This window comes from Styela clava, chromosome 9 (assembly GCF_964204865.1).
Source record: "Styela clava chromosome 9, kaStyClav1.hap1.2, whole genome shotgun sequence".
NCBI classification, from domain to species: Eukaryota; Metazoa; Chordata; class Ascidiacea; order Stolidobranchia; family Styelidae; genus Styela; species Styela clava.
The window spans coordinates 21422885-21446114 of NC_135258.1; the positions used below are offsets into that span (position 1 = coordinate 21422885).

At 36.3% G+C, this 23230-nt stretch overlaps 1 protein-coding gene and 1 long non-coding RNA gene across 2 annotated transcripts; both read left to right on the top strand.

The window, feature by feature from the left end:
• The first annotated feature begins 1945 nt into the window (after positions 1 to 1945).
• On the top strand, positions 1946 to 9618 carry LOC120339355 (protocadherin beta-16-like). The gene is made up of 19 exons (XM_039407462.2): positions 1946 to 2147; positions 2337 to 2566; positions 2814 to 2991; positions 3073 to 3186; positions 3335 to 3468; positions 4246 to 4469; positions 4588 to 4733; positions 4851 to 4979; positions 5065 to 5197; positions 5440 to 5617; positions 5730 to 5873; positions 5985 to 6158; positions 6426 to 6617; positions 6890 to 7096; positions 7217 to 7368; positions 7494 to 7590; positions 7743 to 7851; positions 7966 to 8118; positions 8342 to 9618. The coding sequence occupies exons 1-19, from the start codon at positions 2030 to 2032 to the stop codon at positions 9136 to 9138; spliced, it is 3609 nt and encodes a 1202-aa protein (XP_039263396.2). The 5' UTR covers positions 1946 to 2029; the 3' UTR covers positions 9139 to 9618.
• A 10901-nt stretch (positions 9619 to 20519) lies between these two features.
• Positions 20520 to 21684, top strand: LOC144427134 (uncharacterized). The gene is made up of 2 exons (XR_013477760.1): positions 20520 to 20711; positions 21425 to 21684. It is a non-coding gene; the product is annotated as an uncharacterized LOC144427134 (long non-coding RNA).
• Positions 21685 to 23230: the final 1546 nt, after the last annotated feature.

The window sequence follows — 23230 nt, forward strand, 5'->3', positions numbered from 1 at the left end:
AGAAGACGCCTTATACGCGTGATTTACGCATGTAACAAACTTGATAAAAAGCTAACCTGAATTTTACGTTTGAAAGTTGATTGCGGTGTTTGCAACGCAACCCATATTCCAATGAATTATCTATGACACCAACTAAAACTGGATTGGAGGTTACGTGTGATGGATCGTAACATTTTAAATATTTTATTTTCGGGTGATTGACGGTTTCTACGGAGCAAATGTAGACGTGATTGAAGATGTGCAAGATGCGCGTTAGTTTTAATTGTCAGCAGTTTGTAGGGAGGTTTTTATTGTTTGAAAATAAATTTGTTTTCAATATTTTAATAGTAAGAAAGACACAAACGCCAAATTGAATAAGTATTGAATTCTCATGTTTAGTATTCAGAAATGTGCATCTGGGCAATAAAGCTTTGGAATGAATAACGAACGAACTAGTTTGTGAAAGTTACCCGATTCCAATCACATGAACTCCGGAGATTATTAATAGGAGAACATAAACTTTCAGCATGATATAAAAATGAATTTGGGGGTTGCAACCCGATGGTAATGTTCTTCATCAAAACTATATATTGTTATATTACATCTATGACCCTCGTTTATTTGAATTAAAATAATACTTAGTATATATTAGAAAATAATTCACTATTCCACGCCGAGTTGCGCTTACGTCAAGTTCACTTATTGTTCAAAATTTTTGACCTTGAATTCACACTTGTTTTTCACACGATTAAAATGAAGTGTCACCTTTTGGATCTAAAAGATGTCATCTCTTAGCAAAAATTGTAACTGTTTATATTGAAAGGCTTATTGTATTTATGAATGATTTATATCTTGTCAAAAATTATTTAAAACAACAGTATATAATTGGAAGCTACCGTATTTATAAGCATGATCATACCAATTTAATTTAAATAAGAAAACGCATCGTGTTGAATTTATTGCGACCTTTGACGGAAAAGAGTATTTTTGCTTGTATAATCTGCTCAGCGTACCGGCAATTCCATAACGATTCAAGATTTTTGATAATTTTGTATATGGTGTAACACGATATAGAATTTCACTATAGTGGCCAAACTGGTCATATACTAAATTGGAATAATTCAGTAGAAGGCTAATGGATAACCATTGTTGCAAGTTAAATGAAGTGGAGCAGAAAATAATAGCGCTTTTTGTATATAGTCATTAAACATAATGGCGTCTTTAAAAGCATCAATTGCAATTATGAATTTTATAAGACGTAGAAATAAAGAAAGACTAAGAAAATTTCTTAGCCCATCGGCAAAATAGTACGCTTATCTTTGCTCTATGTTTATCGAACGAATTTAAATCTTCTATGATTCATATTTTGGCCTTAATTAGATTTGTAAGGTGGGTTAACGGCGATATAGAACGTTAAGTATTGACCCTGATATTTTACGCATATATTATCAGCGGGTCGTGGCCGATCCAAACAAATACAAATTTAGTTTCACCGTAAACTCCTGATAGACACTCGGACAGAGTGATCATAAAAAAGGTGATAATTATGTTAAAGATAATACAGATAATATTCCGCAGGACATTTTCAGCGAAGTGCTATAGAATAGTACGAAAATTCATCTCTGTTTGTCGTTACTCTGCGCATGGTGTAGTAGCACTGGTCTGCATTTATCCCTACTCATTCTATATCGTTGTATTGGTGTAAAATCGTACACATATTCATTCGAACGTGGGCAATTAATTTACCGCGCTTTTATTTATGCCCCATGCTTTGTCTGATAGATTCTCTCGAAATATCGTGCTTTATTTAAACACAAATATTTTTTTAAAGTCTAAAATGATATTTGATCACAAAAGACTTATTCACAACAATTTGAGCGCATCATTCCTAACGATGGGTCGTCTACAAATGCAAGTTTATTTATTCAATATCTATCTTTATTGACATCTGTGTATAAATTCGCAGCCAATTTATTTCTCAGCCATACAATATAAGAATAATAATTGTGTTGCTATTATCGGAGAGTTGGAGAGTGGAATAATATATACAATGCAATGGATGTATATTGCAACGATGGCATTGCTACTCATGGAAGGATTTTACGTTGTTATGGCAAGCAGGACAGAAGACAGAGTTACAAAATATGTCTCCGAAGATGAACAAGAAGGTTGGTTTTTGTTGTTTGGTCGTGACTGGTTTGCATTCGAATTTGAGGATACGTGAATGACATTTTCTAACATAACGTGCCAAACAGGCAAACATTTTATTTCTATGTTTGCAACCCAATATTTCCTTTTCACGAAACACCACCATTAACATAAAACAATTTCAATAATGGAAACATTCTGTCATTCAGGATTCATTGTTGCTAACATGGCAAAGATATTCAGCTTAGATTATGATGAAAGAGCGGGAAGAACATTCAAGTTATTGAGTCAAAATCTAGTAACTCGAAATCCAACTTCCGAACCATTAGAAGTAGAGTTACTAACCTTAGACAAAAATACGGGAGTTATAACGTTGGCAAAACCGATTGACAGGGAAGACTTATGTGAAAGTGCGGAGCAATGCATCATTGAAGTTCAGGTTGGTTTTATTTAATGACATTTTGCTGACATTGTCGGGGACAATAACTATTTTTTCCAAATGAATTTGATGTTATTGATTCTTATAATGGGGTTCTCAAAAAACCCAATATTAATAAAAAAAAAAAATTCTGGATTTTTGCATACACTTTGGGAATATTAATTATTTTAAAGCATGATTTGATGAAATAATAATAAATTCACGAGTGCTTACAACACTAAACAGCTTATATACATTTTCCTTTTAGGCCGTTATGCTTCCAAACCGTTTCTTCACTATGCTCAATATGGACATTATTATTGAAGACGTCAATGATAATCCTCCGATTTTTAATAAGAAATTTGAAACAAGTGTACGAGAAGATGACGTCATAGTTGGTGATGTCATCAACCTTGATCAATTTAAAGCTACAGACCCTGACATTGGTAAGATATTTGTGCAAAATTTCGTAAATATTTTCATCACAATAAAGACAGCTGAGAAAACCAATCTTGATATATTTTAAGGTTTGAACGGACAGATTTCATACAAATTACAAGAAAATTCATACTTTGCTGTAGAAACATATGAAGACAATCTTGGCATCTCACATCTACAATTCAAAGTCTTAAAAGTACCAGGTATAATAGTATTTGTTCGTTTATTTGGTAGCGTTGTTTTAATTTGAGAATCGTTTCATCAAAACACTTTCTACTTTTGATGGAAATCTTACTGTAGGCTATTAAACTTACAAAATCTTACAATCATATTTTTTTGTTGATGATTCAGATCACGAAGAAATTCAGAAAATAGAACTAAAACTCACAGCCAGAGACGGAGGCAGTGATCCTCTTTCTAATCATGTGACAGCTGTTATCAACATAGAAGATGCAAATGATCAGGATCCGGTATTCGACCAACAGGTTAGAAAATTTGGTTGATTGTGGTCGTAATTTTTGTAAAAATATATTAATGTTTCATAAGCTTACGGTGCCCAATAAATACATTTTGGATACCACATACCAGACAAACCATTTGGAGGTAACCGGCAATTTATCCCCGGTTTACATGAACAGAGGAATGCGCTATTGTGAGTGAAAGCAATTGTAGGTGTTGAGCACATTGCGAAAATTCGTAAATTCTGCTATCATATTGGAGAAATTATTTTTCATTGTCAACTAAGCGTGTATAATGCTCGAGTCGTTAACGGCCATACCCGATAGAGGATAAAATTTGCGTCTGTTTTTATAAAAAAAAAATTCACAATTAAATAACAGTAGATTTTCATGACTTTTAAGTGAATACAACCGGTTTTGATGTAAAGATAATTGCGCTCACCTTTGCTATAGCGATGCCGCTTTAATATGAATATTTTATGATATATGAATGTTTTCCTTGTAGATAGTGGCGACTGATACGCTAAAGTATGAAGTATGAGTATTGACTTTTATTTTTTAATGGACAAGTTCGGTAGCGTTTTTAAATTTTGATCGCAAAACATGACGGTATCGACAGGGATGGGCAATTGGTTTATCCCTTATGGAAAGGGTTAAACGTCAAAGCGTTTTCGTGTGATGCGGAGACGATCTTTTGAAACTGTGTGACATATAAGAAAATTTTTCACAAAAACAAACTTTGTGGTTAATTTGTAATTTATTTACTACAAGTTCATAAACCTTCTACTTTTCATGCACTTTCAGGAATACACTGCCCATTTACGAGAAAATGATGGAGAATCATTGTTAGTAACAACCGTTCATGCCGAAGACGCTGATTCTGGCGACTACGGGTCTGTCAGATATTTCATACCCAAGACGTCGTCTGCTGGCAAGTCTGCTACTCTTGCATCCAAATTGCTTTCTGTGAACAAATTAAATGGAGAAGTTAGATTGAAAAGAAAGGTTGATCGCGAGATTCATGATGGGTAAGATTTTTTAAATATTTTAGCCTTTCCTGATCCCTTTTTATATCGATTTTACTCCAAACTAATTTAACATTAATGCCTATGATATATTGAAAAAAAAAATATTTTTTTGTTTCAGACTTCGAGTACTGATCGAAGCGCGCGACAGTGATCCTGAAAAACCAAGAGTTGGAAAAACATGGCTCATAATAAACGTCGAGGATGTAAACGACAATGCTCCTATCATTAAAGTTAATTTTATCGTGGATTCTGTCAACTTTACAGGTGATGTATTGTTTTCTGTTACTCGATTCCATTTACCTTCTACACCATATGTTTCTAAGTTTTCACTTTGCTGTGTAAATGAAAATATTTATCATGGAATATTTTTCATCAATTCAGGCTACATTCCCGAATCTGACAGCGTACAAACTTACGTAGCGTACGTCAGCGCAACTGACGTCGACAATGGACTGAACGGTCAGGTTACATCGACTATTCAGACATACGGAAAACATAAATCAATGAAAGGTATTTAGAAGCTTCAAAATCAATTTATATGTCTTCTAATGTTGATTCAAGAATATATATGACCAACGTTTCTCAATTTACCTAGATCTTGTAGAGTTACATAATGAGTTCAATCTTGCAACCGACGGACTTCTCACGACTGGCCGACAATTAGATAGAGAGACATTTCAATATTATATAATCAAGTTGAAGTCATGCGACGGAGGCACTCCAGCAAAGTAAGTATTGTTTGTTCGTTCTTTGCAATTAAAAATAATATGTGGCGCATCATGCTGCGTTTGACCATCTATATAAAATATTCATGAATTTTTCCATCTCTACTAGAATCTTTACTTTTATCTTTATCTAATACAGTATCGTTTGTATTTTAATTTGTAGGTTTGTGTGGTCGTTGTTTCCAAGTATAATAGAAAGGTATCTTTCCAGTTATAATATGAAAAATTTATTATGATCAATTTAGGTGTGCTGTCAAAAACATCACTATCGTCGTGCTAGACATAAACGATAACTCTCCGATTTTTGACTCTCCTGCAAAAGCTGTCATGATTGCAGAAGACAATAAAATTGGGTCCTTTGTTATCAACGTACAAGCTTTGGATCAGGACGCTGCATACCCTCCGTCTTTATGGAAAAATAAGGTACACGCTTTGGTTGGGTTACAGTATAGTTTATTTAATTAGCAATTTCGTTTAAATTATAATTTTCTAAAACCTTATTTCCTGAAGTAAATTATCTCGATCATATTTATAGGAAGGTGAAATCGAGCCATCCAGAAACGGAATTATTCGATACGAAATCATCCATGGTAACACTGATTATTTTGGAATCAATGAAGTATCTGGAGACATCAGATTGAAAAAACCACTTGATCATGAAAAGCAAAAAGAATGGAGGGTAAGTTGAGAGCTAGTGCATAGACTTGAAAAACAAAAACTACGACTGCTATTAATTTGGAATAACAATCGACGTGGGCAAATTTTTAATTGGTTCGTAAATTATTTTCAGTTGATGGTAGAAGCGCGAGATGAAGGCTGGGAATCGTCATCGAGAGCGAATTGTTCAATTGTGATAAGAGTTGCAGATGTCAATGATAATCGACCAGTGTTTATCAATCCTGATGGTGATAATGCAGAAGTTTATTCGACTATTTTATATGATCAACTTATAATGAAAGTAGAGGTGAGATAAATTAGAATCCTTATAAACAAATGATGGAATGACTATCGCAATTCCTATATATTCTGAATGAAAATCACTTGTTCATGAAAGGATTCATAATTGACTGGAAAAATATCACTCGAAAGAAGATCATGATGTAAATTAACAAACTATTAGTTGAATATTTTAAAGTACTTTTGTAGTAATGAATAAACTCGTATAATAATAGAAGCTATATACATGCATGAAAATAAAATTGAATTTTTAAATATGAAATTCTTATTACAGGCAATAGATTCGGATTATGGGTCCAACTCCAAAATCAATTACAAAATAATAAAAGAAGACGAAAAAGTCATCAAGCCGAATGCTACTGATCCTACCATATTCATTATGAACCCGATAAATGGTGAATTGAGATTGAACTTCAGCAACGAAAATTTGACAGATATCTTAGGATGGCATACTGTGGATATTGAGGTAATATATATTGGGCTAAATTTCCATTAGCAATTAGAATATATATACATCGGTTTTCTGAAATATTGTCTTTGACAATACATGATTGCAAGCTGAAGACTAGCAAGGTAGACGACCACCAACACCAATCTTTTCTCTCGCATTAAGTTTAGTAATATCCGGTGTTAAAAGTTTCCGTGTGACCAAAAATGAACCAATCGAATGAAAGAAAATTAGCAAAATTAGTTATGTACAATGCGGTAACCAAACTAATCATACATCAATTGTTTTAGGCAAGCGATTCCGGCACACCACCTCTCTCTGCAAATATATTAATTCATGTGAAAGTTACTGACGAAAATCTACCCGATCCCTCTGTTCGATACGCAGGATTTGATAAGAAATATATTCTACTAGCTGTCGTTCTTGGAGCAGCATCTTGTGTTCTTATTATTGTCATTGCTTGCATATTCTTATGCAGAAAACGAAAGGCTAAAAAGGTGAGGAAATATTTCCCAACATTAGACAGCTTATCATATGATTTATTTGGTATTGAGCAAGATAAACAAAATTACAGACTATCATGGCATTAACCACCAATCTTCTATATATTTTTTCAGGACCATACATACAACATCAAAACTGCTGAGAGTAAAAAGAGAGCGTGGATTACAGCGCCTGTTAATTTAAACAATACTCCAAGGCCAGAGCATTCCAGTTATTTCAAACCAAGAAGTCTAAATAACCCATCTTCCACCTCGTCTCCAAATAGGTAAGATTTACACAGTGTTCTCCATTTCTCCATACAATAAAAATGCAATAACAGACTACAAATGAATAACGAAACTGATAATTTGTATATAAATAGAATTTCAATTTCAGTTTCTCAAATTTTAGACTTGATGACGTAACAGGCAGAGATGACGTCATTGTATCCCAATCGTCAATTCTTCAAGCGCAAAGTCAACTCAAGACTTTTAAAGCAGATTCAAAGGTAACTTTTTTCGCTGATAGATATTTGAGCTTCCACACGCGGAATTTAGATGTAAAAACATAGACAGTATTTTTACAAGATTATACATCCTAATAAGCACCCATAATCTTGGCACGAATTCCACAAATAATCATATATATTAACTTTCGCAGTCTGCACCGACTACCGTAATATTTTCGTCCGTACGAGCTGCCGATAGAGACAGTGGACGTGGTGATAGTGATTCTGAAGCTGGGAATCTTGGAATAACGGACGAACAAGGTATTATTATTATTATTTGATATTGAATTCGATTGCTTGCAGTTTCAATCGTATTTTATTTTCCGTCTTCTTCGCACTTTTCCGTAAGTTTCATTGTAATTACCTACATTTCAGCAACTCAAGAACAGATCTTCCCTGTTACGCAACGACAAAATAGTCAACAAGACAATGAAAGTACACGAACAAGTGAATTGGGTCCGCAATGTGATGAAAACTGTAGAAAATATGGACATAGCGACAACTGCTGGATGCCATCACCAACATCAGGTATGTTGCTGTGATTTTCAGTTGCTTCAAAGATATATATTTCCGAATACCTTCTCGAAAGTAAAATGAAATGTAATATGCACTACAAAACTTTATATATATATATATACGAAATAACTGAGATGAATTATTTTTGCACATTCGACTTTCTTTAACAACTGTGGAAATGTCAAGTTTGAATTCCACAACGTACTTTTTACAGAATTTATATATATATTTTTAGATTCCTACTACCCTTCGAAATTACGTTTTGGAATGACCGCATCAACCCCACAACTCGATCATCCTTCATATTTTGACAACGACGGAATCGATCGACGAAAAACTGAATACCCAACTTTGCAACACTTTCCTAAAAGTACTGGATATTATCAAGATCAACCCGATTATTACAGGACAATGTCTCCTTCTTTCAGACAGACGCCAGAACAATACTACCAGCACGGTTATGAAAGCGAATTACAGCCTATTGAAGAAATGACGCCTTTGAATCCACCGGTAGCCTATCCTAACCACGTAAACTATGATCCAGATGATGTTAGCGCGCAGACTCATCTCACGCTATCAACGTCACCCAGGCACCAAGATGAAGCCACAGACAATTTTGCTCGCGCGTCTTCACGTTCTAGTTTAGCATCCTCAAGAGATTATTCCCACCATCAGCATTTTGCGCCACAAAACCAACCGCGATGGGACTCCAGGTATTACAATCCTCCGCGCGTACAACGAACCCCAATTCACAGCAGTCAACCAGACTTTCAAAACCAAAATTTCCGCCCCGCAACGTCACCTATTCCGCGAATGACGTACCCAAGATTGTCGTCAAGTTCTTCAGAAAATTCATCTAAACTAAGTATCTCGACCTCACTGAAGGTTCCATCTGCGCACAGAATACAAACGAGTTACCCCACGTCCTATAGTTATTACCCCATTCAGGATGTTAATCAGGGGGGCACTGTGTCTATCCAAGAAGCACAAGACATTGTCAGCGATATTGATAATTTACTTTTAAATCAATAATTGTATTTATTTCATAATTGAAAAGTATATTTACAGTAAATGTTTTCAAAGCAATTGTTAAGTTGAACATAAAGCCTCTTTACACAAATCCATACCCGTCATTATAAAACCGTCTGACTGTTGCGACACTAATATATATTTATTTACCTTGACGACGACTGTTTGCATCGAAATACTGAAATATTAACTCGTTTGGTTATTATATAGTATTCTGAAGCATATAAAGTCGCTGGGTATCTAATTTTTCTTTTTGACGTTTCATTGCCGAACTCCAAAGTTTAAACAAATCCATGTATTTTCAGTACAGTCTTGACATTTATTGTGCATTGCCATTCAGTTGTTTTCATGATAATACGATTTTATTTTTTATTTTTAAGAAATTGCCATACTTTTTGTTATTTTTGTATCGTCTTGATTTTTTTGCTGGACTTTGTTACAATTTCAATTTATTACAATATAAATACATTCCATTCAATGATATATATTCAAAACAGGGCCACCAGTTATTTGTGCACTTCTGAAAAAGCCTATTCGCTCGATTAAGCCTTGGCTGATACTAATAATATTTAAGGGTATAATTATCGGGTAAGCCGATAAGACGGCTTAATCATATGAAGAACCACGGTCTTTCGTCCGGATAGAGGTCCATGTTGGGTATGGACTAGATCAGGGGTTCTCAAACTTTTGATGTTACGGAGCCCTTGAAGAGGTTGACCATTCTTCACGGAGCCCCACAAATAAATTTTGAAAATAAAGCAGACAAAAAATACATGTTGATATTTAGTGATTAATATTCCTGAGTAAGTTAAAAATACCTTACCTAATTTAAATGCTGAAACTTTTTATTCTAAATTGCACGGATAAATTATACATATTAGGCCTGTAAATTTGACACACATATTAATGAATACTCTTTTGATATTTTGGAAGAATGAAGAAGTCGCTCATAACATGCGCGATAGCATTTTGCTGCAATCACCGATTGTTTTCGTAGCGATGCGTGTTTTTTAGTTAGACCCTAACATCTATATGTGGTGTTTATTCTCCCTAATCACACATTTTTCTTGCTTGTTCCGCGAATGCGATAATTACGTTTTTGTCTTTGTGCGTAATTGTGAGTTTAGTATGGAAAACAAGTTAATACAATATAATCATCGGCGACGAGATGCTAAAAATAATTAATAAGGGGGTGAATCAGCAACCCAAATTTCTTGATTGGAAAGAGGTATGATAAAATACTAAAACGGAAGAAAACATGATAATTTTTATTTTAGCGGACTCGCGACAGATTAAAAACGCTTTTTTAGACATTGTGAATCACAAACTTTGATGTTATGTTAGGTTATCAATGGGTGTTGTACCGTAGTTACTGAAATCAATACAATAATTATGCGCTCGATGTACCTTTTTATCCATTCTGAAACTACCGACGGAGCAAAATGCGACTTTTTTCGATATGTGACGATATACAAGATAATCATAAAGATTATATCAATTAATTTGGTATTGAAAACAAAATAAATTTTCATGCTTTCTTTTTTCGTTTACTTGACTTTATTGTTTCTCCTTTGAGGTCCGCGAATTGGCGTGGTAATTGTGGGTGATAATGATTTTATATTGTCGTAAGTCAACTCATCCACAGGTTGAATTGAACACAGTGAACAGACAAACAAGGCATTTGAACATGCGCGCATTGGTCAAGGATTCCGCAATTGTGAATTGTATTCATAGAGATGTGAGAACAACTCAAATTTGATGAATCCCAAGATAGCAAAAACACGATTCCAATCTATTTATAATTGGCAGTTTAGCACCTATTTTAAGTTATTTTAGGTCGGGCCTGAAATGTCAATCATTACGTTCGGGTCGGGCTTCTCTATCGCTGATTTTTTTTTTAAATGAGGCGTTTCGGCTGTGTTTTGGCCACGGTCTGCAAAATACCACAAGTTGCCTTATCAACACGACACATACTGTACTAAACTCTTGCAATGACACGTCAAAGAACTCCTAAATAAGATATGAAAATTTCGGGTTTGCTTCGGTCTCGGGCCTGCAAATCCAGTCGGGCTTGATACCCACGGGCCTGGTTGCTGGAATTTTTGGGTCCGATCTTACTTCTGACTTATCCACTGAAAAAGTTTATTTTAACCGAGTGGCCTAATCGCGAATAATGTTGCCCGGGAATTTCCAATTTCAATTTTGAACCCTCTCCCCTCTCTTAAAAAATTCTGACTGCGCTTCTGCATCTAGATGCTGTCAAATTTGAATTACCACCTCGTTGCCATATTTCGACTCTACTGTCGTTAAATTTTATTATTGGTGTTTTTGCTTATTAACAGTTACAGAATAACCAAGTCCGTATTTTGATCGAATATCTCGCGGAGCCCCCAGGTTTCTCTCGCGGAGCCCTGGGGCTCCGTACGGAGCACTTTGAGAACCTATGGACTAGATGAGCCACCCTACGACGGCGAGGAGTCAAGCAATCCTCTCGCACATGATTATCCCATCAAGGGTCCGCCGAATCGAGGTACCGTGGCAAGCGCATTTTCAACGATAAGCGCGATGCACCACATCGTCAAGCGGCCAGTGTTCTTCAACCTTTTTTACCGTGGTATACCTTTTAAAATTTTTCAAGAACTTTGTATACCATACAAATATCAATGTTTATTCAAGACTCAAATAAACATTAATTTTTATGCACGAATTGAAAACAAAATTAAAACTCACGATACTGCAATATCAACATGCAATCTAATGGACTAGTGTCCGCAAGTTGTACGGTTGTAATAAAGGCGGTGCGATCCCAGGCGCCAACCGGTTTCTATAGGGCTGTGTATACTCAGTGGCAGCTTTCAAAAGTAGAAATCGACGATGCGTAAATTTGTAAACAGAGTCCAATCAAACCAATTCTCAAAAATTTCGGGTATGTGGAATTAATAGATAAGTAAACCACCTTTGTGATATTTTAGTTGGGTTTTAAGAACAATGTTAAAACAACAGTGTGCAACATGCAGGACAAGTTTTAGTTGAGCAGGACTAGTGTGAGACAAGCGGGAACATGTGGGACAAACAGTAGTATTTATTTAAAATTTAATTAGGCAGGCATCATACTCTAATCTAATTCGGGCTATGCTTGTAAATTCTGACCAAAAATGCTTAAATGTGTTGAAATAATCAATTGACACAAATTGTTATTATGGCATGCAAATGGGAAAAGCGTCAAGCATTAGCTATCAACAGCCAAGCAAGTACTAACCGAGCTCGATGTTGCTTACTAGCTACTAGGATGAAAATAAATTGAACTCAGCTCCATGTTAACAATAATGAAGTTCTATACTTGAGAGTCTTAAAATAACCAAATAGCTATGCATCCATATTGGTGATCCCTGGAAATAGATCCGTATTTTTAACTACGTCGCTGGAAAGCTGCCCAGTGCAACGGGAATACTATTTCCACTCAAATTAATTTCTCACAATGCCACCCCTTCAATTGTTCTATTTTTATCTTTTTTATTCATATTTGCAGTATGGTTATGGGTAGTGCAGCAACAACTCTCCTTTGAAAGTTAGAAGTTTTACAAACAAAAAAAGCAGTTTGAGACATTCGCAATACGCCATTTCAATCTATCTTCCATGACAAAGATGTGGAATAATTAAATTTGTCCATATTTGTGGATTCGAGATATTGAAATACATGTACTAAGTCTAAGACAAACTGACAATGACATATACTGAATGTTTCCGAAGCAGGGTTTTACTCATTGTTACTCCAGTAGATCAGCTTCAATTCATATCACAAGACACTCATCAAGAAGAACTCGGAAATTCATGGAATACGTGCGTATAAAGCCATGGTATGCTAAAACTAAAAATATTGATTCTTGGCCCATTTCAAAAGAGTTTTAACAAACAAGTTAGTTCTGATCGAGCGTCTTCACGTTAGAGTTTGAATCTGGCATCCTCAAGAGATTATTCCCATCATCAGTTCGTTGTACTCGGTTGGTTTTGCGCCCCAAAACCAACCGAGATGGGACTTCAGGTACTACAACCCCCGCGAGTACAACGAACCCCAATTCACAGTATCCGCTCCAAATTTTCAAAACCAAAATTTCCGCCTCGCAAAGTCACCTATTCTGTATCCAAGACATCAAGTTCGTCAGAAAATTCATCTAAACCAAGTATCTCAATCTCACGGAAGGTCCCACCTGCGCACAGAATACAAACGAGTTAGCCCACGTCCTATAGTTCTTACCCAGTTCGAGATGTTGAACAACGGAGGGAGGGGGCGTTGGGGGGCTCCAAGAACCACAAGACGTTGTCTGCAATATTGATAATTTACCTTTGAATCAATGACAAAACTAAAAGTATATTTATTCACAGTAAAATTTTTGTATTTTTAAAATAATTGTATAATTCTGCATAAAGGATATTTTACACAAAGCCATACCCGTCTGAATCGTGCAACACAAATATATATATATATATTCATTTTCCAAGACGACGACTGTTTACATCGAAATACTTGAATATTAACTTTTTTGGGTATTATATAGTTTACAAGATGCAGATTGTGCTGGACAGTTTGCTGATGATTTTGACAAAACAAGAAAAAAAAAATTTTCTGGTACGAAGCGTTCGAACGAATCTGAAAAATAGAAGAATGGTGTATTACGTGGGGAGTGTAGATATCCCCAAAATATATAAGCTCTGTTATTTAAAAAAAAAAAAAATTCAGTGGTTCAGTTACAAATGGGAGTATTGGAGTATTCGGCGATGATATTTCATAAGAGGATGACTTGAAAAGAACATACAGAAAAGATCGTAAGAAAAGCAAAACAGAGATCAGATATTTTAAAATATGTTAATGGTTCCTAATGGAGATCACAATTACAACACAATGTTACTTTTATACCACTCTTTAATTCGTTTGTTGTTTGACTGGGGAACCCAAATCTACAGAACAGCATCAGAAACACTTCCAACAAAACAGAATTCAAAACAAAATCAAGCTCTTCGCATTCGCGTTAGAGCTATGAGAAGGACACCTAGAAGATACGCCCTTGAGCAGATGAAGCCGCCTCGGAAAAATTCAAAATCACCAGAACAACCTCATATTATTACCGGATTTTGGAATGTGTTTACCGATAATATTGTTTGCAACTGCTCTGGAATTGACAAAACCAGCAACGCAGGAAATAGAAGTTATACCATATCATTTTGAACCGAGCATAATCATAACTATTTAGCATGCCAGAGTCTCGTTCGTTATCGGCCCCACCAACTAAGAAATTTATAAAACATCTACTTTAACATCTAAATTTACAAAACGGTATTGGCCCGCGTTTAGCAAAATTCGAAATTGAAATAACGTAACTACTTTTGTAACACTTGTCGTTTCTGTGTGTTAGCAAGAGCCGTGGGCAAAATCTCCTAGAATTTACGAGATCAATTCAGTGATACATACGAATACCAGTTCCAACAAATCGGCGCAGGTCAAGCGATATCAGATACTTGAATAGTGAAGTGACATTCTGAATATTCAGGATAATCAAAGGATATCAGATGTAACAATGTATGAAACACGGCAAATTCCCTAGTGGTGATTTATCGTAGCAAAGACTTGGGATTTTACCCCGCTAACCTGTGTATAATAATACGGGAGTAAGAATACGCAGATAGAGACACCCATACTACAATATCGAAGAAACAAGTTGCCTGACATAAGTCCCTTTCACATTGACTCATTTACTTCAGGATAAAATAACCCAATGCCGAAATGAAATGTATCCACAGTATTATAACATCACTATGTAAAGACACAAACCGTTACGCAATTAAGAAACGCAAGAATTCATTTTAATAAAAGCAGTGAAAACAAACGTAGTCAACTGATACTCCAAAATTCAAATCATCAAAGGCCATACTCTTAAAATATTTGATGGCGGGAATTTGAAGCTCAAAACTGCCGAAACCTATATCATGAGCCTCTTTTCATGGCTCCAGCCCGTAATTTCTAACTTATTGACCAGTGAAATGATATGTTTTTGTTAAATTGTGGTGGTTTACCACAGATATACAACTTGTTAAAAGTGAATCTGAATTTAATTTTACTCAATGTGAATATTTCATAATGCGCATTGTACAAAAATTATGCTTTGAGAAATCCATTTTACGACACCTCAAAGACCAATATTCTTTTGTGGGCATGAGACATGATATGTTAAATATGGAATGTGTTAAACGATCTTTTTAGCCTGTAGATTCACCAGTAAAATGTCAGTCATCTTCGTTGAAAATTTGCCTTCCAGAATGAACTTTGTTCAACGAAATTGATACAAACTTAAACACGATGATTCCTGGAGACGTAAATAAGTTCATACTTTTCCTGTTGGAGCTTGGCTTTTCTAACTCAGGAAACATTGTAACTCGAGTGGAGGATCAAGCGGTTGATATTTTCCTTGTAGGTGTCGTCAGATGTTTTGAATATGTCATCATCCGATCTTTCAAGTAATATGTCTGGTTTGATATGCGTTTCACAATGGAGTATGGGAATCTTCTACATTCCTGTACTTGCAAACCAAGACTTCATTGCCCATGAGAATTGAGTTTCACTCACGTCGACATACAATTTCCCGGCTAATCTGTGTTGCCATTCACGATTTCTACTCTCATTATCGATCGAGAAAGTTGGCGGCGTTGTTCTATACACCAGGGCTACTCAACTGGCGGACCGCGGTCCGAATCCGGACCTTTCGAGTATTGGATTTGGACCGCACCTAATTATTTATTTTGGATCATTAGCCTTTTTTGAATTTCCTATTATAAAATGACTTTCATAGTTTTGAATATATACGAAAAGAACTATAACACCATAATAAACAATTTTAATTTGCTACTAATCATTAGTCGGTCGAGGAAGTGCTCGTTTAAGGATGCCGAAATATCATTTCTGGAAAGACCGGACCCAAATATTTTTGAAGTTTTGTTTGCGGACCTTCGATAAAAATAGTTGAGTAGCCCTGCTATACACCAATAAAAATTTAGACTAACTAAGTTTATTTCTTTCCACAGAGAACATTTAATTTGATTAAAATCAATCAATACTAGGAATGTGAATTTCAGGAAAAACACTTTAACCGTTAACCGGGTAAAATTAACCGGTGAACCGCAGCGTGACGTTTGACGTAATAATTTATAATTTCTCCTTGTTACGCCACAATGGTTAAGAGATATGAGCAAGAGATATGCAGCGTGGTTCGGACATGCTGAAGCATTTTAGAAAACCCTACTTCGAGATATCATAAAGAAAAACGGCATCATCTGCGCATTTGTTGGATGACATTGTATTTACGACTTTGCAATAAAATTGTGAACAATATATTTCGACCAAAAACTGATTCTGAATTAACATTGTAAATTTTCATAATTAGCAATCTTGGTACTTTAACTATTTTTCACATTTATTGAGTCTTTACACACACAGTTAGTGATATTCTTTTGAATTAAACGCCACAGGAAATAAATTTGCGATGACGTAATCATTTTTGAAGAAATTGCACAGTATAAAAATGATCTGTACCTGAAATGCCAGTTAACGGTTAAAATAAATCGTAACCGTTAACCATCTAAAATCGGTTAACCATTCCCAGCCCTAATCAATACACTGATGGGCCGCGAATTCGTTGCTAAATTATTCCTATTTTCCATATTTTGTGATAGAATTGGCTTTTTAATAGGATAGCAATGCTTTTCTCATTAGGATCCCAATCATTTTCCATCAATTTAGGCGCTCAAGCGTGACTATCGGATGCGTCTGCTGTCATTCGTACGCGTCACTCACTCTCCAGGTGACACACACCTTCGGATTTTTGAGTTAACATGTTTTGATTTACATTCACAGAGCCTTGTCCATTAGCCTCCAGCTTCCCCGTAACTTCTTCGCGATATTCATCAGTATACGTCAAAACCAAAAAAATCATTTTAAACGAAAGAGAGACAATAAGGCATGTTAGCTTCGTTTTCTACCAAGTCGATATCAGCTTTAAGGTATAGCTATATCAAGAAAATGTTCATAATTGCTGAGGAACTTAGACATTGGAAAAGCCGCTGCATCAAAACTGCAATTAGTGCCACTGATACTATTACGAGGCGTACTATTGGGATGAGTGACGATATTGAATGTCAGCTGTGGGAAAGAATCAAATCCGCTCATCACTATTCTATTCAAATGGACGAATCCAGGGACGTTAGCAATGCAGCTTTATTGCTTGTATTTGCAAGGTAGCCTACTATGGGGATGGCAATATCCATGACGATTTGCTCTATTGCAAAGAGCTTCTTATAAGAATGACCGCAGATGAGATCATTCGCTTTCTTGGTAATCATTTCGATAAGAAATGCATCGAATGGAAGAACTGCGTTGGTATGTGTACAGATAGCGCCGCATCTATGACAGGTATACATCGTGACGTTATTAAACAGATTCCTGAGAGAGCAGAGCAAGCAAAATAGACTCACTGCTTCTTGCACTGATACAACTCAGCATCGAGGCAAATGTCACCAGAACTGCATGACGTCATGTTTGTAGCTGTAAAGACCGTGAACTATATTAAGAAAAATGCCCTCATGTCGAGATGTTTTGCTGCTCTGTATGATGATATCGATGCAGATCACAAGCAACTGCTGTAACGCTGAGTTTAGGTGGTTATCAAAGAGAAGCGCCTTTAATCGTCTTTTCAAATTTAGACGTGAAGTCTACATGTTTTTCAGTGATCAATGCTCACCGCTTGTCGAGCATTATACCAACGATTGCTTTTGTGCAAAACTAGCCTACATTTCAGATATTTTGGATAAGTTAAATGAGCTCACTTTGTCAATGCAAGGCAGAAATAGCCCTGTATTTTTCAATTGCTGATAACATTGAGGGGTTCCAGAAAAGGATAAATTTTTGGAAAAAAAATGGCAGAAGATAAGAGGTTCGAAATGTTTCCACCATACTGTATGAAAACTTGCAATCTTCTTGTGGACATATATCGACCTGTGGTTCAGCATTTGACTCAATTGTTGCACAAACTCAATTCTTATTTACCAGAAGATTCACGACCTGGAAACTTATGGATTCTCGATTTATTCAGTGTTTGTTTTGTAGTAGACGAGGTAGCTCTGCCTTCAAAACGAGAGTGATCTCGAATAACTTTCAGAAGATAGCAGTCTCAAGCTTCAGAATGAAAACGTTGATTTGCCCTCATTTTGGATAGAAGCAAGCGAAGGGTATCCACCCTTATCGGAGCGCGCCATCAAATTTCCTCTGCCGTTCACAATTATTTACGTATTTGAATCGGGCTTCTCGACCGGGACTGCAACGAAATCGGGGGAAAGAAGTAGTCTTAGCTTTCACAATCTTGAAGTTGCTTTGTGGGTGAGCCTATTTCCTATAAAACCTCGGTTAAATCTTAGCATTTCTGGCAAGCAAGCTAAGTTTCGCATTCAGTAAAATTTCATGTGTTCTTTTTGTGTTGTCTGTCCGGCACCTAAACTTATTTTAGCCTCTACCTACAACAGCAAAACAACCCTCAAAGAATGATTACAGAATAATAGCCCTTGTGGGAGATGAGGCAGTTGAGGGTATACCGGGTGCTGCATTAATGGAAAGCTGGCTTTGTTGAAAAAATGTGATTTCAATAATCATTTCTACAACAAAATATGCCAGATATGGTAAATATCACAATAATCAGTGGTCAAGCCTACACCTGGTAAACCCGAATTTTTTGAAAACACTGGCGTCTGCCTAAATCTCGATTGGAAATTGGGTCTCCAATATGCAACCCAAGAGTATTTGACAGTATCCGACATTCTGTCAGTATTCCACCGATTTGGAATTTTATAACGAATCAGATATTCAAGAGACTAATTCTGACGTGCTGTATATGGAATAAAGAAATTTCGAGCTCACGCGGTGTAGCAAATAGGCTATGCTTTTCATTCCAATGCTTGCAGAAATCCTCGACTTTTCAAGCATTTCAGATTAATTCGATTATTTTGAAAATCACCATTCGGGCCTTGACATTTCAAATGTTACAGATAACGAGGCACTTATTTATTTATATAAACGATCCTTCTGGTAATTCACGAGTTTATTGCCTATTCAAAAAGCAGTACGATGGAGCGGTCATGCCAGAATTATGAAGCATAGTTCCACCTAAGATGTATTTCAGTAATGACTGCAATGCTCCTCAGTCAGCGAGAGGCTCAGAAAGATGCATGTTTTGTGCAAAGGGAGCTAGAAAAACGCATTTTTCATAGTGACGAAAAATTATACGGCGGAGTTCACTGGCAAACAACGTCACGGAGATACATAAATATATTACAGTACTTCAGTCCAAAAATCCGCATTACCAATACAACACCCGCCGAGTTTGGTCGATTGTGGCCAACCTACCACGGAATTAAAATCACATATTAGCAACGATTTTAGACGAAACGATTTGTTCGAAGCATCATATTTTAATTCAAGACTGTGACCAAAATATTGAATTCGCTCGGTTTTGACAACGTCTGCAGCAAATTTGATCAAACGCAATAAAATGATTTCAGAAGATGACTCTAACTAAATCATCAATAGGAAAAATGAGAAAATATCGATTGGATTGGTATTAGATTCAAATACTGGATTCAATTCTAGAGGACAAGTTTCATAAGGCCAGTCAGCCGTGCCGCGAGTTAGAGATTCAATCAAAGGCAAAGTCTGATAAAGTCTCGTTTAGTTAGAACACAAGTTAGGGAACCAGGAATACAACACCAACAGCTTTTCTTAGTCAATTTTATAAAATTTAGCGCGGATGCGTCTTCTGTATATCTTCCTTCTACCTGCCCAAGTTACAACACGTAGGAATAAAGACGTTGAAAGTGTTCACATTACGAGGATCAGTGGGTAGATACTACAGCCGAAAAAATGTTGTGGATGTTAAATGGAAGAATCGGATCTTGGTGAACTTCCCATAGGAGGTATCACTATCTAAATTAAAGGAATATTTTCTAAAGCGAACCACATCAGTTGTATCGCATATATTAATGGTGCCCGTCAACATCGGTCACATTGCAATCGACGACGACCGGTGCGTAGAAAGAGCAAAGAAAAAAAATGTTAGCACGGCTACAAAAATCCAAAGATATAGCAATATCATAGAGTAAAAAAGGTTATAAAATGAAATCTTTTCTTAAATCTTTTAAAAATTCGCTTCAACTGCTTTCTGTCCCTATAGGGGACTTGCACGGGTCACGTGACCTTGTTTACTGGACGGCAATAAAACAAAAACGTCCATTTGGCTCCTGTCAGTTGCAAGTCGGGTTATACGTTTCCGTTTTGTTTGGCTGTTGAAAATGGTTATTTCGTATTGTTCCGCTGGCTGTACGTATATAGACAACGAAATGGATCTTCAGTTATATTCCACTGTTTCCAAAAGATCCGGAACGTCGCGCAATGTGGATATCATCTATTGACAGGACTGCTTGGTGTCAAGTCCAGAAGCCATCTCACTTGTGTTTCACTGTTTGCGAACAGCACTTCGTTGATGGTAAGTCATAATGTGCCGTTATCATTTTTTTTTTAATATTCATAAGCTCCCTCATTTCAATGGAAAGCAGATGACAAACTACTGTTACTGGTAGGCGTAGGCCTACTTGCAGAGTTGCAGACTTGACTCGTGTAAGGTATTAATCAATAATTGCCATAAGGTATTGTTTCCCTAGTTAGCAGGTAATCTATTAGTAAGTGTGAAAAGTTTAATAGATAACTAAAGTTTAACGCCAGTGCTAATGCAAAAAATAACCAGAATTCAATTGAATTCTCCATCTAAGAATACGCTCGCCACCGCATCTCTGATCCCCCTGGGAGTTTCACAGGTTCCAATCCCATGCGGGGATAGTTATGTGCGAGGGGATTGCAGCTCTCCTCCCACTGAGGGTGGTTCACACGACCGCTGGTCGAGTACGACATCCCCCACCATCAAGTCCATGCTTCTAAAACAAATAACTGACTAACTAATCCCGACATAGGATGGTAATCGTACGATGTTGCACCTTGCAATCTGTCCCCAACCACAGATAAATTCTATCCTAAAAACTACCCACATTGGTAGGCATAGTTGCGTTTTAAATTGAAAGAAATCTTCATTAATGGTCAGAAGGTGTTGTCTGATTGTTTTGTTAGTTAGCAGGTAATTTATTACTGATCTGATACACAAACTTGGCACTGTCAAATGATGATTAGTGTTTAATTTATTTTCAGGAAAAAGGGAAGGTAACCCATTATCAGCTGCTTATATGTCCCATCGATATTTGAATTTTCGCCATCCCCAGAGAGGAAGAGAATAGTTAGAAAAAGGGGGATTTTGAAGAAAGGCAAAAGGCAGGACCATTTCAACAAATTCTGTTAACTTGTATGCGTTGCAATATTAATTTGCAGTTGTTAGCATAAACATTTAATGTGTCTTTCGATCAGACCTACCACACTTTAAAAAAAGCCGCCCTTTTCACTAGAACCATAATACTGTAAAATATTTGATAGAAATTACCCCCGAGGCATCATATCTTCCATTTGAAAGGGCTGTGGAGGCAGATACATTTTTTACTCTAAATTACGGAATGTTACTTCCAGGTTATCTTATCCTTGCTTATAGATATCTTGAGGTTAGTGACTCCAACTGACCCATGCATGCCACACTGAAAATTCTCTTGTGTACCCATAAAATAATAAGGCTGTTGGAACACGTAATATGTATTAAGAGGCAAAAATATCCCATCCTGAGCAGCACCGATCCACAACCTCCTGCTTATGGAATCAAAACATTAGACAAATTGGTGTACTGTGCGCATTCACAAATCTTTGCGAATCAAGTGTGCCTTTTGAGTAAAGAAAATTTAGCATTGAAATGGTCAATCTCAATATCAACCTAGTATCTGCAGATAAAACCGATTGTTTTTTAAAAATACATTTTTGATGTGCTTTATTTTTCAAATATAATTTATAACAAGAGAGCAATGCTCAAATATGTGGACACGAAAACTATTTGCAATAATTGCATCACGCTGTTAAACCGGCAAATATTTTTTGCATTGATGAAACCGCGACCACCATATTTCATAACATGTTGAACACTATTGGAAAGATTGGAATGCTTCTCCCATACAGCCATACCAGACTTGGAATGGTACCTTACCGGTAACCAGACAAGAGGCAGTGGTTCGCAATATGGTTAAGCCGTTCTATAGGCTTTCCTCTCCATCGGGATATTTATGTAAATCTTATCCTTTTTGTAAAGTCTCTTCCTCTGCATATTTCTGTATTTACTGATTTATGTACACTAACCTGCTGCACATGTTGAAATTTTTGTGAAGTTTCTTCCTCTGCATACGGTACCATACGTATTTATGCAAATGTTGTTTCCAAAAAAATGTAACAGAACAGCCAAAAATTAGAAAGGCATAGCAGCTGTGCAGACATGCTGGCTCATTACAAAAACTCAATTTCAATGCAGGCACACACTCGAAACAAATATAATTAATGCAACTAGTACAGTAATACTGTACTAGTCTACCGATATCGTACCTGTACAGCGGTATCGGTAAGACGGTACGTAAACCTGTAAACGGTACCGGTACGTGCCGTACAGGCCACAGGGACTGTCATAGCTTTCCCAGCTATCGTACCGGTACCGGTATCACTTTCGCTTAACACGGGAACATCACTCTACAAATACTGAAATATATGGAAAGTGAACATTGATTGATTGAACGCCGAGCAAAACAGTACCGGTAGTTTAACTTAACCTCAAAAACCTTTCGAGTTTATTGAAATCGCAAACCGTTGCATTGCCGCATTGCGGGTACCGGTAACCCCAAACATCCCGATTCCCCATAAACAACTCTTAGCGGAGCAAGAATTACGATCGCTTCTCAGTTGATATGCCTTCGCGCAATCGCCACAAGGTGTCACTATTTTTTATTCTGATCACTTCTTTGAACACAAAAAACAAATATCTCGAAGTCCACAGGAAATTTTAAAATAAATAAAAGTAATAGCCTTCTGGGGAAA